Below are 17211 nucleotides of genomic sequence, written 5' to 3' on the forward strand. Positions count from 1 at the left end.
GACCTGTCTGCCCCAGGCATGGAACTCTGCGCTTGCTGACATATGCTCTAAGGTAAAAACTGAGTTTGTTTCTTGCCTCTTACCCATGCAGCTCGCCTGCCATTTTCCATTCGAATCCTCCTGGAAGCAGCAATCCGTAACTGTGATGAGTTCCTAGTGAAGAAAGGAGATGTTGAGAATATTCTCAACTGGAAAGTGATGCAACACAAGAGTGTTGAAGTGCCATTTAAGCCTGCAAGAGTTATTCTGCAAGACTTCACGTGAGTCTGATGCTCTCTAAAGCAAGGAAGAGGGGCTTTTGAGAGTGCAGCAATGCTCAGCTTGAGGTGGAGGGGTGAGCTAAGGGGAAGGATAGCAGTGATATATTAACAAAAGCCTTTTTCAACTTTTCTGGATGTCATGCTACAGACAACACTTGAAGAGCCAAACACTCAGAATAAGAGCATTGAAAGAAACTCTTCTGGGATGGAGAAGGAAATATCTTCATAAAACTTCAAAACAGGGAAAGAAAATGTGATTGATAAATTGCATCCAAATTAGGAAGTTTGGGGTTTAGAAGTTATTCTTTGAAGGGGTGGTATTGTCTAGTCTCTCCTTTTTTTGTTGTTTGTTTGGTTTGGGTTTTTGTTTGGGTTTGTTTGGTTTTGGTTTTGTTCCCCAGGGGCTCTTGCTTTCAGTGTTTTACCTATTTCAGTTCTCATTTATAACCCACATCATTACTTTGTCTTCTAAACCAGTATTAGTATAAATATATTCTTAAAGATTTCTCTGCTATTGAAAAAATGGACATATTTTTCCCAGAAATGCAAATTGAGATTCCTTCCTAATGGACTCTGAAAATTGGGCCTTGTTATTGCAGTGAGTCCTCAGGTGTCTGTAGTAATCATGTAATAGTTCCTGTTCCTGTGGAAAGTCAATCTTCAGGTGGAACAATAGCATCTAACTGTTTTAATACAGCATTTGTCTTGCAAGTCCACTCACTGTTCTTTTTATCTTTGTCCTGTGTCTTTATAAAACGTTTTAGTACATCCAGTGCTGCTACGTTGCCAGTTGATTTTCTTCCTCACCAGTAAAGTGTCTTAGCTGTCATGTCCTCTGTTTTGCATTTTCACAAAGGTTGTCCAAGTGCTAGAGACCCAGTACAGCTCTACTTTTAAAGACAATGGAAAAAATTGGCAAAACCTCGAATGAAAGAAGTACTGATTTCCTAGCTATTTTTCATCCACTGGCTGTTGTTAATGTTTTGAAAAACTGCAGAGAGGCAGCTGAATTTTCAAGCTAACATTGTTCCTTCTCTTGCTGTTCTTCTTTCTTGCCCCCTACTTCTACTGAGTTTTAAAAATGTGTGTATAAGTCTGCAGAGCAACTGCATTCCTGAAAAATGAGCTCTTGGACAGGCCTCTGAGGACCCTTTTCAGAAGGGCAGCTTTGGCAACTTTCCAAAAGCCATACAACAATTACATTCAGATTGTCCTGGTTTAGAATTATTTAATTTCGTAGTTAGGATTATTCTGTAATTATCCTGAGTTGTTCTAAGGTGGTAGAAGGATATCGTATCCATTCCATATCAATTGCACATTCATAAGCAAACATTCATAAGCATGGCAAAATAACTCTTCTGCTACATTCCTCCTACCCCACTGCCTCAAATTCCCCTTGGTAGCATAACATAGAATTTCCTATTTTTCTTGTAAAAAACTTATCCTGGGATATCAAACTGCTGCAAGCTGCTGAACATCAATTAATTGTGTCCATGTTAGATAATGTGGATCCTTTTTTCTGTTTGTTTTTGGTAAACATTCAGGATTTTCAAGGTAAAATTCAGGAACTACAAAGCCTTTTACTGCTTTTGTTGTTGCTCTTGGTTTCTGATATTTTTAAAAATTGATAGCTTCCTTATGGTCAGAGTTGAAAACAGAAACTCTTACTGCTTTGGGCTGCTCTTACAAAAATGTGGTTTTTTCAGTGGGTTGCTCACTGATGCCAGATCCCTATGAGCATATCAGAGAACTCTTTTTGTCTCAGCAGCCAGCAAAATCAGATAGGCAAGTAAGAGGGTTTTCCAAGCTAGTTGAAGATATCATGGTAGGACATACCTCAGAAGAAGCTGAGAATGTGTGTGCAGAGAAGTGTCAGAAGCTTTGTTAAAAAAATATAGAAATGTATATGATCTCTTAGATAAGTCAAGTATTGAAATGCCAGAAGTTCTGGTTACTACTCATTATTTGCTTGCATTGAAAGTGGAGGAGTGTAGTTTGCTTTGCATGTGACAGTAGCTGTCTGTTCTGCATCTCAGGATTGGGTTTTGGGGTTTCTTTCTCTTTTCCAAGTTGTTTCACCATGCCTATTTTGTTTCTGTTGTAGTGGGGTGCCTGCTGTGGTTGATTTTGCTGCAATGCGTGATGCTGTGAAGAGACTTGGTGGGGACCCTGAAAAAATCAATCCTATCTGTCCTGCTGATCTCGTGGTAGATCACTCCATCCAGGTTGATTTTAACAGGCAGTAAGAATTGAAAAACACTCTTTTGTTCTTAATGGTAGTAAGTAAACTGAATCCAGTTACTGATCATCAAGTCAGTTCTGCTGGTGATACTGTTAGCATTTGTACTACAACATCCCAGACATTAAGAAATTTTTAAGTTAGACTGTTGTATCAGCTGCGGTGAGTTAGAGGGAGAATTTTACTCTCTCTGGGGTGCATCTCTCAGCAGCACAAGCCTGGACTAAATGCTGATAGAAACAGACTCAATCCACGCTTGTGGTTATTGTACTTTTTTTTAATAATGCTTCATTACTATTAATTGCTCAGAAATAGCTTTTTTCCCACATACACTTTTTTGACCCATAGAGTTTTTGGAAAGGACAAATGAGAATATTTCCTTTCTTCCTCACTTCTCTAAGAATAGAGATGATCTACACTAGGCTCAGCTCTGAGGAACTGCTTTCTGCTTCAGTGCCTCCAAGCAGAAGAGCACAAGACACTGCTTGCTATGGCCCCTATGAGTCCAGGAAAAAAACATGAGGCTACTCAGTCCTCAGCATGCTACAAAGACTCAATAGCTTTCACTAGACCCACAGTGAAATACAGGATCTCTGTATAGAGGTCCTTCTACCCTCTAAGATACATAAATACGGGCCTACTGAACTAGTCTTCCAAACAGATCCTGCAATGACATGTTTTATGGTGGTTTCCTTCTATATTCTAGAAGTTTTTTGGTCTGCAGTTACTAATAATTATTTTTTGTCACAGCCTTATTTTATTTCTATTAGGCTCGTGAACATATGTAAGAAAGTAGAGATTTTCTCTTGCATAGAGAACATTGGCCAGATCTATGCTTCAGTTCTTTCAGGTTCTGAAGACCTAAGTTAGGCACCTTATTGAGATGAAAAATTTGTTAACACTATCTACTTTGAAACACAGAGGCTTCAGGCAGCACTATATCATAGCGACAGACTTTTTAACTGAAGTTGCGAGATAGTTGTGTTACAGTTTTCTTTACTGCCTTGCTGATTACTTCTGATTTAGGTGTTGGAAAAGTCACATTTCTGTAACATGCAGTGTTGCTTTCCTCAGGCTACAACTTTTAGGCCTGGCAAATGCAGATTAGTATTCACATTTGAAGCAGGTTTCAGGTATTATCTCTTAAGATTTCTTAAGTCAGTTTCATTGGTTGCCTATAGTGGTGTTAAAAAGGTGCAATGGATCAGCATTCACATTAGCTCAGAAATCTACTTTCCTTTCAACCTTTGGGTATATTTGACTAGATATAAAATTTAGGTGGATATTTTTAGTTCTGACAGCTGATTATTTTCACTTGCAGGTCAGACAGCTTACAAAAAAATCAGGACCTGGAATTTGAAAGGAACAAAGAAAGATTTGAATTCTTAAAGGTACTGAAAAAAAAATCTTACTTGCATGGAGAAACATTCGGTGAATGGAAGTTCTTCTGGTGTTCATGTTGAAAATTTTTTACTCTAATTCTTTTTGTTTCAGTGGGGCTCTCAAGCTTTTAAAAACTTGAGGATTATTCCACCAGGCTCTGGGATCATCCACCAAGTGAATCTGGAGTACTTGGCAAGAGTGGTGATGGATCAGGATGGCTACTACTATCCAGACAGTGTGGTGGGCACTGACTCGCACACCACCATGATAGATGGCTTGGGAGTGCTTGGCTGGGGTACGTACAGCAGCATGTCATGAGTAGTCTCTTGGCTCAGGGAGCTGTGTTTTGGGCTCTGATGAGTTGACCCGGGCTGGTGGGTTAACCTCCACCCTATCACTTGCTCACTCCTGCTAGCACAATGTGGGAAGAGAACTGCAAGTCCAAATGCAAGATTAAACTAATGGGTAGGGACAAAGACAATTTAAGTGAAGAGGGGTGAGTGTAAGGAAAGGAAATTAAAGAAGTGATGCAAAGACAGTCACCACCTCCCATCAGCACCTCAAACCCCAGCCAGTCCCTGGGCAGTGGCTACTTTGGAAAGCCCACCTCCCAGATTGATGCTGAGCATGATGTTTTATGGCATGGAATATCTTGTTGTTCAGCCCTGGTCAGCTGTCCCAGCTGTGCCCCTCCCAATGTTTTACCCACCCCAGTTTACTTGCTGAGGGGCAGGGTGAGAAACAAAATGCACTGATACTGTGTAAACACTGCTCAGCAATAGCTAAAACACTGGTGTGGTATCAGCACCAGTTTGGTCACAAATCTAAAACATGGCACTATAGAGGCTGCTATGAAGAAAAGTTATCTCCATGCCAGCTAGACACAGTTACGTAGCCTAACCCTGAAAGCAAGTAGTGTGATAAGGTCTCTTACAGTTATATAAGGCTTTGTAACTAAGCTCCCCTTTCTGGTAACTGCCTCAGATGATTTCTGCTGCATGTGTTGTTGGTTTTGTTTGAGTTTTTTATATATTCTTTTCTATTCTGCATTGAAATCACAGGGAGGTAGATAAGGAAAATATTAAATAAAGGAAGGGAATTGAAGTATCATAGACCATCCAATAGTTCTTGTGTCACTTGGCTACTTTAAAAGTGTTGGGTCATCCAAAAAGTATTGCAAATACTAATCTATTAGGTGGAAGGTGCTGAAAATTAAATCTGAGTGAGTTAAATATGGCCAGAGAGGACATTCTGAAGAACAGGACTGTGATGTTCTAATACCAGTACTCTGCAGAATATTTGTTACAGGAATAAATATAAGTAATTTATTTTTCCTTGTAGTGGTGAACTGTGGTGCTTGAATTATTGAATAAATAAGTAACTATGGGGTGGAAGTATTTGCAGTAGCAAAGACTTCAGCTGAGGCTTTATTTTCATGTGATATGGTGATAGGAGCACTATTGAAACAGCTGTTGTACAAATATGGAACACACTGTGTTTTTCAAAAATATTTTCTAGTTGTTCATGAATGTGCTTGTGAAGTTCTGAGCACCACATATGATAGGACTTTTTGTTTTTAATAATCCAGCTATACTACTGTAGCAGTATTGGTTGATGGAGACTTTCTATCAGGGATGAAAGAGTTCTTGGCTTAGAATGCAAAGGTAAACAAGTTCAGTGTATCTAAAACATGACATCTTTGGGATTAGACACATCTCTTATACTATATTTGGTTGCAGCCTATGCATGGAGCCATCATTTAGATAAGTTGTAGTGCTAAAAGCTGCTTGGAAAAGTGTGACTCTTAGCCTCAGTTTTCCTCCAGAATTTGAAAAGTATGGCTGGACACAGTCTATAGCATATGTGCTCAAAATGCATACTCTTGGATCCAACATTTCTTTCCACAGTCTGGTAATGCTGAACTTGGTTCATGACTGTCAGTGGTAGTCAGTCAGTTATATTGACTTACTTCACTTTTTAAAAATAGTTCAACACCCAGTGAAAGGAGCCACATGACTGGATCTGTCACAGCATTATCTTTTAAATTAACATAAGTGTGTAATTTTGAATAAAAGAGATTAGAAATTATTTTTCAGAACCATTATTAGATTAAGTGGGAAAAAGGATTGGAGTAGTGATTTGGCATTCATAAGTGACTATTAAAGGCAGTTTGTTCTAGCTCAGTATTCATTAAGCTAAACAAAAGGTAGAAGGAGATTTCAAAGGAGAAGATAAACATACGAGGGACTTTTTACAGGCAGCAAGTTATAAAACTGCTTGATGGTTTGGCTGCTTAATGCCAAATTGCTAGATAATAAACATCACAGGTTTGTTAGATTGCATATGACTATGACATCTTGATACATTACCTTAATAAATTAGCAATATTAAGTAGTAGCTGGAATTCTAATAGTGAAGGTGCTTATGCAAGGGTTCCCACCTACACAGTCCCAAACCCTGTTGAAACGTAGTGGACATAAGGGAAGATATTTCTGTCTTAACAAGTAGCTTTTCTGTTAGCATTCTTTAGTAACGTTTCTTTCTTTCAAAATAACTTCTGAGTTTTCGTTTGGTGGCCAACAATCATGGTCTGCTTATATTTCACTCACAACACATCATGTTCAGTGCCTTGTCAGTGGTTCTTGGTTTAAGATATTAAATAAAACTTTCACATCTGTTATTGTGAAACCCAAGCATTCTTAGAGTAAGTTATTTAGATTCACCTAATACCCTGTCTAATAGCTTAGGAACAAGGATGAAAATAGGAAATAAAATTAAATTAAAAAGCCCAACCTTGCAGAAACAGTAGTAAGATGAGGAGTGCCTCTTAGCAGAAGACTCAGGCTGTCTGCTTTCTCTCCCCTTTCACACCCTAAATAGAGTACTCATCAGGCAGTTGACTTCATGTGTTTGTCTCTGACACCTTCGTATCCTTCTAAATAGTTGCATTGTATCCTCCTGTTGCATGCAGGTGTGGGTGGCATTGAAGCAGAAGCAGTGATGTTGGGACAGCCGATCAGCATGGTACTTCCTGAGGTGGTTGGCTATAAGCTGGTAGGAAACCCTCAGCCACTGGTAACATCCACTGACATTGTGCTCACCATTACCAAGGTAAATTACCAAGATACGATATTTTTCCATTACTACCAAGAGCTAAACATATTCCGTAGGAGAGTGTCACTGTACTGACTGCTTGAGAGAACCCTGTTTGGGCTTCCACATAGTAATTTTGGACTTTTTAGAAGCTTTATCACTCTCTGTGGATTGGAATCAGCTGATCAAGGACAATTTTCTAGGCCAATCTGTTTCCAAGAGGCCAAACAAAATATATGTTGAGATATTTTGGAATTTGGTAATGTTTTGGAGCAACAGTGCTTTTCCTCTGCCTCAAAAATCCCCCGATGACTTGTTTTTGAAGTCCCCACTTAAAATAAGGCAATATAAATCCTGGAAACCAGACAGTAAGCATTTTAGTCTGATGTCTTCCATGTGCAGGTGTTTGACTCATGTCATATGTTCTTAATATGGTTACTCACTCTGTTCATTGTCACTGAATTAAGAGTATTTCTGGGTCAGCATTAGTGTTGTTGGAAGTCAGAAATCTGGTACACAAGTTCATCATGGATGCTGTCTACAGAGAGACCTTCAAATGGGGAAAGCCAACATTTTTTTCATTATTTTATTCAGATATTGTGTGTGTTCAGTTTGACTGATGTACTTGTGCAGTTGGTTTTCCCTGTTTTCCCATCTTTGTGGGTTTGCTGGCTGAAGACTCCCTACACAGTTCTCCTCCTCTTAGAACATCATGTTGAAAAGAATACAGTTCTTGTAAGATAGTCTGGTTTAAATGAGAGGAAGAGCAAGTTTTAGAAGGAATACGTCCCTGTGTTGTACCTTACTACTGAAACTTTACATCTGTGTCCTCATCTTCATTATTTAGTTTACTAAAAGCTTCCTGGTTTCAAATGGCTGTAGAAATCTTCACATAACAGACTTGCTTACGTTTGACACATAACAATGACACAGGCACTGTATTTTTATAACAGCACCTTCGCCAAGTTGGAGTTGTGGGTAAATTTGTGGAGTTTTTTGGTCCTGGTGTCGCCCAGCTGTCAATTGCTGACCGAGCCACCATTGCCAATATGTGTCCAGAGTATGGAGCAACAGCTGCCTATTTCCCAGTGGATGATATTAGCATTGGATACCTGATACAAACTGGTGAGTGTAAGAAGAGACCACAAGTTAAGGGGTAATTGACAGAAGGACTCCAGGTCTATATGGCGTTAGTGGGATTGAATCAGGTGAAGCCACCTGAGCTTCAGTTTGTTTTTTTATTGAGGCTGGTTTTTGCACTTAGGATTCATGTTTAGGAAGAGGTGAGTGTTAGACTTATAGAACCTAAGCCTGCCCAAAATCTGATCCTAGTTTGTCCAGATGACAGAAACAAGCCTAAGATTTTGTTCTGCAAAAGCCACTAAGTCTGCTCAATTGGTTTGTTTTTAGTGGATGTCTAATATTTGTCTTGAAAGAGTCTTGTAGTGCTGTTGACACTACATAGCCTGTTACACACTTTTTCTTGTTCTGTCAGGTGGTGGTTCCTCTGTTTAACTTGCATTTTGTTTTTGCTGTATCTGGCTTTCATTTTAGGCCGTGACAAAGAGAAGGTTATGTGCACAAAAAGGTATCTTGAGGCTGTGGGAATGCTAAGAGATTTCAAGAACTCCTCTCAGGATCCAGACTTCACACAGGTTAGAAACCACTCTGTCTTCTGGCTCCTTGCTTTATGCCCTGTCTTATTTTATTGTGACAATTGTCTGTTTTTCACAGAAGAGATAATCAAGGGATTAAGAGATAGTCAAGGGATTTCTTATCCTTTGGTTTGGTCTGCACAGCTGTCTTATTTTAAGGCCCAGTGGAATGAATCAGCTGGCTCTTCAGGTGTGAAAACTTGGGTGTAGGTATAGATTGGCTCTCAATTGACCTCTAGCTGGTGGAGATTCTGTAGTTTGTTCCATGGGGCTTTGAGAAGTCCTGCCAGATTGAAGAGTGCTCTGAAGTGTAGCTATGGAGATAGCGTGGATGTTGTCTGTGTGAGACTTGTTTGCAGTTTTACACTTCTTCTGTTCAGCTGGTTATTTTACTGTGTGAATCAGGACCCTTAGAAGCCCTGTGTTGTAACCACAGAGCACACAACTAATTTTCTATGCAAGAAAATTAAGATCTTACTCTGTGTCCAGGAAACTCAAGAATATTCCTGGTTTTCTCTACTGAAAAATTTTATTTTGCAACTTGTGTTTGGGTTTGCATGATTATTCAAAAATCTTATAGGAAGTCTTTGGAAGGATGTAGCACATTATGAAAACAAAGTTGGAATGTGGGTGAGGAATAGATGAATAGTCTGCTTTGGTTTGTGTCAGTACCAGTATTTCTTCACATAATTTTTTAACCTGCCGCTAGCATGCGAAAAGACAAATTAAAAAATAATTTATACGCTTAGATGCTTTAGTCACATTTGGTTTTTCAATAAGTTTAGTACTTTTGATAGCCATACCTATGAGCTGGCAGTGTTTAAAACTAGAACTGCTCCTTTTCTTCTGATCTTCCCCTTCTCACGTGTCTTCAATAATTTCTGCAAATAAAGATGTGCAGACTTAGCATTGGTTCAACAGCAGAGGTATGCATACCTGTGGCTTACCTGACTTCAACCTACCAGGCAGTGCCCAACCACTCTCTGTTTATCTTACTTGAACAGGTTGTTGAGTTGGATCTCCATACTGTTGTGCCTTGCTGCAGTGGACCAAAAAGACCTCAGGACAAAGTTGCTGTGTCAGATATGAAGAAGGACTTTGAGACTTGTCTGGGAGCCAAGGTAGGGACTGGGAACACTTGGGCAAATAAACTAATGCATGCCTCTTAAAGCTGTCTGGTGTTCACGAGCTACGTTCTGGGGTTGTGTGTTGTTTGTTTGCCTACTGAAAAATATATGAGGGTATTAGACTGCAGTTTTGAGTGTGACAGAAGCAATAGGTAGTTCAAAATTGCAGTGTTGCTTCTCTTGCATAAAACTGTTCAAATCCTATTGGAGTAGTATTTCTTTCTGATCTTAGGTCTAACATGGTTTTGACATACATTAGAGATTTCTGAACTTGCCACAAAGGGGGGTTGTTAATAGAGGGGCCAAAATACCTACTGCACTGAGTTCTGAGCTAACTACCCAGCTCTTCAGCTCTCCAAGCATTCCAAGGAGTTTATGCCCAAGTTATCCACAGCGTAGTTTTGCACTAAGAATTGAATCTATTTAGCAGAGCGGAACTGCGTGTGTCTCTGTGACACTGTGATGTTGGTGGTAGACAGGAAACAATGACTACATTCTGCATCATCCAGTCAACAGTGGTCATTGAAAGAAGAACTAGATTTGTATTTGAATGAATATTCCTGGATACTTTAGTTTTCTAAATCACTTTGAATCCTTATGTGATACAGTAACCATCCTTGTTAAATGCATTACAGAACTCTAGTGATGTAAATCGAGAAACCTAAACTCCAGCAGTTTCCAGTAGTTCTCAGTTTGTTACATTTTCCAAACTCCATTAGGTGATCTTGCTTTTCATGGCATGAACAGTGCTTTCTTGCTCTTTGGTTTTGTTTTTTTTTTTTGAACTGTCAGACTTTTACCTCTCAAATCAGCTCCTGGTATACATTTAAGCTGTTTGGTAATCATGGCTTAAAAATCTTATATGTTAAGGCTAAAATTTCAGGACTAGATTGTGTACTAAGACTATGTGTGGTCAGGAATCTGGAACATACAGGAGTAGGAAGCATCTAAGCAGTCCGAAGGAGGATATGTTCATGCAGGAAGAAAATACAAATACATTTTGCTGCAAAGGCTGCCTCTTTTACCAGTAAACAGAGAAGAGGATAAACTCCAGAAAAAATAATTTTTGTCCACCATTTTGGTTGACCTGAGATGCAAGCCTTCACCATCAGACCTAAAAGCACATGCATGGATGTGACTAAAAGATGCTTCTCATTGGTGAAAAAACAGCCTGATGTTCAGTCAAAATATTTGTTATCCACTCCGTTTGATTCTTATTTTCTCCTCCTGCAGCAAGGATTCAAGGGATTCCAAATTGCACCAGACCGACACAACAGCATAGTCAAATTTAATTTTGAGGGCTGTGACTTCGAGCTTGCTCATGGTTCAGTCGTGATTGCGGCCATTACAAGCTGTACAAACACCAGTAATCCCTCAGTTATGTTGGGTGCAGGTAAGTTGTTTTGCCTAATGTGCAGTAGTTTATGGCTCTGGATGTGTGTCTTAAAGACACTAACAACACTGATGAAATTCAACACGTACAGTCCTGGTTTTGTCATTTGGAGTGCTAAAACTGAGCTTAGTTTCTGGGTAGCAGAAGGACTTCTGGAAGTGGTAGCTAGAAATGTAGGTTGACAAAAATGTGTCCTTCCTGCACTGTCTTCTCTACAGGGCAAGCTGGAACTTAATTAACCAACACTTTTGACACTTTTTCAAATGCACAGAAGCTGATATATAGAGCTAAGAAGAGGCTGTTGAAAGTCAAAGCCAGAAGAGGGACTGTGAAGAATGGTCTATTGGTGTAAGTCATAAGGTGCTCTGATCTGTCAGCAAAGTACAAAACACACATTTGGCTAGAGGTTGCCTTCTAAGGTTGTTACAAAGAGTCTGAGGGCATGTTAGGTGTAACTAGAGGAAGCAAATTGTGTTCTCAGGGATTGAGAGCTTTCAGAGCCTTTTCTTTTACATCTCAACTGCATCCAAGAAGAGGCCAGAGGTGGGCTTGGTATTCACCACTACAGAACATTCTGACTTGGTTGTGTAAAATTTCAGGTCAGGAGATTGTTCATTTTTAACATGACTAGTCTGGGCAGAAAATTTGTCATTCCTCATGTGTACTTCTGGCAACAAAATAGGAATGAAGAGTGTCACCTCAAAGGGTTCAGTCTGTACTGGACAAGTTTGGCCCACTTTCCCAGATGCTTGGCTACATGTTCACATATTTCTTTCTCTCTTCTGCAAACATATATACAGATGGTATCTGTCACTGCATCTGTAGGATCATCGCTGCATTAGGGCTTACTAGTCTGTCAGACTGTTCATGTGATGCAGACTTTATTCCTACAAAGGTCAGCAGGGATGTGCAATGGGCAATACAAAGGCCCTTGACCAGAGAGGATTATTTCCTGGTTAAAGTAATGTAATTTGTCTTTATTCCTGTGTGGTGCTGGGAAGCTTTTGGCTTGTCAACAGTCTCTGTCAACATTCACTTTGTGTTTGGCTTTTTGATGTGATATTTTCACCTGTTTTCAGACTAGGATCTGTCTTTAGGTGCTTTACAGTACCAGCAGTTCACCCCCCTCCCAGGCACAAAAAGTCTTTTAAATTCTGGCAGCAGTTTCAAAGTCCATCATAAACTAAGACAAAAGAGGGCAAAAGGGAAACAGAGGAGAGACCTGCTCGTTTTCTTACCACTTTGAGAGGAACGGAATTGAACAAGGTGTCCCAGTCCACTTGCCCTTAACAGGACAGCCAAGGCAGCATACCTCTTTCTCAGGTCCATTCTGCATAATCACAGAAATAGAGCTGTATTTCTTTCTTCCAAGGATCAAGAAGTAGGTTTTCTCCAGGCAGACTCTCTTTGCCTTGTCTATTCCCTTAGTTCTAGCTGAGTGTGTATCCTCAGTTGTGTCACCTGTTCAGGACAGTCTCCTGAAGTGCTTGGCTTCCAGGCTAATGACATGCTTTTTTAACTCTCTCTGTGGCAGTAGGGATACTGATCTTTCAACCATCTTGGTTTAATAGCTCTATGAGTTTAAAATGTAGAATGCACTGCAGATACAAATAAAGTTGGTTCTTTGAGTGCATTCACTACTATGTAATGCACAGCACCGTGAAGAATGTAATCCTAAGGATTTTAGTGTACGTGCTCAGATTTGGTGGCTACTCCCACCTTTGCTGCCGTTCTGTACAGCAGCACTTACGTTTTGACCTTGACAAGGAAGGAAAAGGTAATTGTCAGTCTCTGATAAATGTTTGTAAACAAATGTGTTGACAACCTCTGAGATACCCACAAGAAATGCGATAATTTGGCTTTCAGGATGAGGTTTCAAATGAAAATAAATAAACATACAGTGTTCCCAAATAAGTAACCAAGCTAAAAAATCCAGGATATGAACAGTTGTTTCAAACTACTTCAAACTATGTATCACACTAAGTGGGGGCTGTGTGTCTGTGGGGATAGTGGGTATGTGCTGTAGGAACCTTGACAGCCTAATCTGAGTTTATAAAGGTGTTGGATTAAGGTTGCTCAGAGGAATTGAAGTTCTGGCATTTCCTTGCCAGTTTTGAGAGTTTGACTTTGCTGTCTTTTCAGAAGTGATGTGAGCAGGAAGACTGAAGGAAACACTTTCAAACAGGCTGTCAAACTCTCAGTTCCTAGGATGATCATTTGTTCATGGTTTCATTTGCAAAAGTATCCAAGAGCTCCAGTTTCTGCAACTTCCTCTTCAGTAGCTACGGAGCCTCATCAATTTCAGGAATAGGACCGCTTCTTTAAATTCACGTGTGTAGGCCATTTCACACAACACTTAAAAGTGTCATGGTCCAGGTCGTGTCTAGCAGAGCTGCCAGACAGCTGGCAAACATAAAACAGTTTGATGACATCTTCCTGTCGGAGATCATGTTGGATCAAAGCACAGCTTATGTCTATTTTCTTACCTAAATGGATGTTGTGTGAGAGGGAAAACGCAGCATGTGAATGTGAAGTTTTGCATAGTTTGCCTATCTGCTGCTTCTTTTACATTCACCCTGGGAAAGAACTGGGGAGGACTTGTTTTCTGAACATTCGTCTATGTGTGGACAATTAATTTCAAAGGAATGAATTCAGGATAAATGTGTGTGTCTAGTAACATGTTCCATTGAAACATCTCTATGCATATTACAAATCCAGGAGTAGTAAAACAGCACTTGTGCAACAAGCTGTGGATTGTGAGATAGCTTGTTTGTGGCAAGGGCCAGCGTTGGTGCTCTGATAGCTTTCTGCTTCTGGGGGTAGCAAGCGCTATGCTGGCAGTTGTTTCTTCTCTGGGTTACTAGACCATGGTAAGCGGGAACTTAACGGTTCTTCCTTGCATTTTTTGTGAGACATTTGTCTTAAAAGTAGTGTTCTGAATTTTGAATGTCTGCTTGCTGCCCCAGTGAATGCATCTTATTGAAAGCATCTGCCATCAACTTTCTAGTGGAACAGAAATTGCAGTCTGGATCTACAGTTCAACAGAGCACTTAAGCTGGTTATTATGGAATCACTGCTGTTGGCTCACAATTTCATTGCTGCTGCCTTTTCTGTTCCCACTTACTTAATGGTACTTCTCTTAACATGCTTATCCACCAAACTGTCTTCACTTCCAGGAAAATCTGCAACCACCCTCTGTATTTTTCAGGATTGCTTGCTAAGAAAGCTGTTGAAGCTGGTTTGACAGTGAAGCCATACATTAAAACCAGCCTGTCCCCAGGAAGCGGGGTTGTCACTTACTATCTGAGGGAGAGTGGAGTTATGCGTTACCTTTCTCAACTAGGGTAGGAGTGCTTTTCTTGCTGTTGTCCTGTGGGTGCTTCAATAAAAGCATTGTCAACATGTGATGCAATAGAATAACTATTTCTCTGTACAGCTTAAAGATATTGCAGGTACCTTATGATATGATCCTGCATGAGTGAACACACTGCTGTTGTGTTGGCCGGCTTTATAACAATGATGAAGGCCTGCTGTAGCTTCTTGAGGACTTACGTTCTTAAGCATGAGAATGGGTTATTTTCAAGACTATCATTCTGAAATAGTCTAAATCACACTATATTGTGTTACCTAGTAAGAGGAACAACATTTCCCATTCTGTGTGCATAGACAGTCACTGCAATGGTAAAAATAGAGCATTCTCAAAAATGCTGTTTTCAGCACCATTTCATTTGTTAAAGCAGTGCATCTCCTGAAAGTAACCATTGCCAACTGCTGAGTGGTTAGATGTCTTGCTTCAAGATAGCTTTTTGTTCACCATTATTTTTGTGCTTTGTATAGGTTTGATGTGGTGGGTTATGGCTGCATGACATGTATTGGCAATAGTGGACCCTTACCAGAGTCTGTTGTTGAGGCCATTACACAGGTATGCAGTTTTTCCTGTGCAGCTCATTTATGTAAGCTGTTCTCTGCTGTGTGCTGTTCTGAGCTGTATTATACTGTGTGTTGACTCTTCTCAGCTCTGTACAAAGTAAATTCAGTCTGTATTCTCTTTTCTGTGGGACATGTTTTGGGATTGTTTGGAAGGAGACAATTCTGTGACTGTCCAGTCATTGTTGTTGCAGTGTAGTGAGGCTCTGCAGACTTGCTGTGTGTGTGGATTCTGCAAGCACGTCACGTATCTTTGTCTCAAACTCTGTGTTACAGGGAGACCTCGTGGCAGTGGGTGTGTTGTCTGGCAATAGGAATTTTGAAGGGCGTGTCCATCCCAACACCCGTGCTAACTACCTGGCCTCCCCACCACTGGTGATAGCCTATGCAATTGCAGGGACCATCCGGATTGACTTTGAGAAAGAGCCTTTGGGTAAGACAGTGTCAGGATGCTTCTTTTCACAGCTTATAAACGAAACTGTTTGGAACTAAGCTCTTCAGAAACATTTGTCCTAGGGAAGTGTTTTAAAGTACTAAGCACCTCTGGGAGACAGAGTATGTAATTGTTAAGAGTCAGAGCAACAAGGAGTTACTATGATGGAGAAAGAATAATGCTCAGGTGTGGCTTCCCCCCGATTCCACTGGGTGGTATTTTTGGTTTTATACAGGTGATAGTCTTTCAAGAGCTAACCTGAGTTAGTAGCTTTTCCTTGTGCAGACAACTTTAAAACATCCTTTCCAGCATAAATGATTCTATGAATTATTCTGGAAGGCCATGGGAAGTCACAAAAGAAGGATTATGTACAGGCATTATCAAGTCTGTGGCACACTTTTTTGTCAGATCCTTGTAGGAGAAATAAAGTGTCCTCTGAGTGTTACAAGGAGCACATAGCTAGAGGACACAGTGGTAAACTTTTTTCTTCTTAATGAAAAATTTATGCAACAAATGTTACAATACCATTTTATACAGGAATAAATGCTTCGGGGAAGAAGATTTTCCTGAAAGATATCTGGCCAACAAGAAACGAGATTCAGGCTGTTGAGCGTCAATTTGTTATTCCTGGGATGTTCAAGGAGGTCTACCAAAAAATAGAGGTGAATTAATCCTCTTGGCAGTAGTTTGATTGATGTACTATGCTATTCTGAAGACATTAAATAAGATGGCCATGATAATGAAATGAACCTTTTTCATCTATGGGTGTTGCTCTTGTTCTCACAAATATTCAAATGAGGGTTTTTTTAAAAAATTATTTGGATAATTAATTCATTTTTACAGACAGTCATGTTTTGAAAATCGCTCTGTTTGATATTTTTAATGTAACATGTAGATGATGCGTTTTCAACAGCCATCCCCAGCTGATACTAGAAGGTAGAATATTCCAGCTTCACAAATGTCTGATTTTTTTTTCAGCTGACATAAAATTCATTTGCATTAACTAACAGGATTGACATCAGAAAAAAAAACTTGTACCTGGTAATGTCTTCCTGCAAATCTTTCTCAAGTGTTGAAACAAAATGTTCTTATGGTTGATATGTTAGGGAAGCTTCTTAAAATTTCTGAAAAATACACTAGAGAATTATAAAGTGTTACCTGTGTACATAATACAAGTTATTCTCAGAAAACAGGATGAATGTCTCTTCTTTTGTAATGAAGTGAGGATTTTCCTAAATCTTTTAATAGATAGAATCATTAAAAAAACCCCCTCAAACATAATGTATATTGTTATGTGCATTTTCCAAAGTGCTCTAAGAAATACACAAGGCTTTTGCTGAAGTCAAATTTGTAATTTCACCTGGATTCTAAAGTAATTATGTTGCTTCTGAAGTCTTAGAAACCAGTGAAAGGATTCTGTGTGTTTTTCAGACAGTAAACAAATCTTGGAATGCCTTAGATGCTCCTTCAGATAAACTGTATACTTGGAATCCCAAGTCTACTTATATCAAGTCTCCTCCTTTCTTTGATGGTCTGGTACGTATGTTCTTTTTCTTTGAATCAAGTCAAAGTGTGCAGTGGTCTTGACTCATATTGAAGGTGAGGTAACGCCACTCCAAGGGGCCTGAGAGAATCCATAAAAGCCTGTTGCGGCCCTGGTTCTTAAATGTTAGAATTGCACTATTGTGTTCATTTTAATAC

The 17211-nt window shown here is 39.7% G+C and overlaps 1 protein-coding gene across 1 annotated transcript in view; it reads left to right on the forward strand.

Annotated features, from left to right (window-relative positions):
• ACO1 (aconitase 1) overlaps positions 1-17211 on the forward strand; it is a 35499-nt gene that overhangs the window by 12946 nt on the left and 5342 nt on the right. The window contains exons 3-16 of the mRNA XM_008634531.2: positions 92-260; positions 2365-2502; positions 3821-3890; positions 3994-4177; positions 6854-6993; positions 7929-8100; positions 8530-8630; positions 9635-9751; positions 10991-11150; positions 14359-14494; positions 14988-15072; positions 15354-15510; positions 16048-16172; positions 16942-17046. Of these exons, the coding sequence (XP_008632753.1) occupies positions 92-260; positions 2365-2502; positions 3821-3890; positions 3994-4177; positions 6854-6993; positions 7929-8100; positions 8530-8630; positions 9635-9751; positions 10991-11150; positions 14359-14494; positions 14988-15072; positions 15354-15510; positions 16048-16172; positions 16942-17046 (1859 nt within the window). The remainder of the gene's footprint in view (positions 1-91; positions 261-2364; positions 2503-3820; positions 3891-3993; positions 4178-6853; positions 6994-7928; positions 8101-8529; positions 8631-9634; positions 9752-10990; positions 11151-14358; positions 14495-14987; positions 15073-15353; positions 15511-16047; positions 16173-16941; positions 17047-17211) is intronic.

Source organism: Corvus brachyrhynchos, unplaced genomic scaffold (genome assembly GCF_000691975.1).
Source record: "Corvus brachyrhynchos isolate BGI_N302 unplaced genomic scaffold, ASM69197v1 scaffold22, whole genome shotgun sequence".
NCBI lineage: Eukaryota > Metazoa > Chordata > Aves > Passeriformes > Corvidae > Corvus > Corvus brachyrhynchos.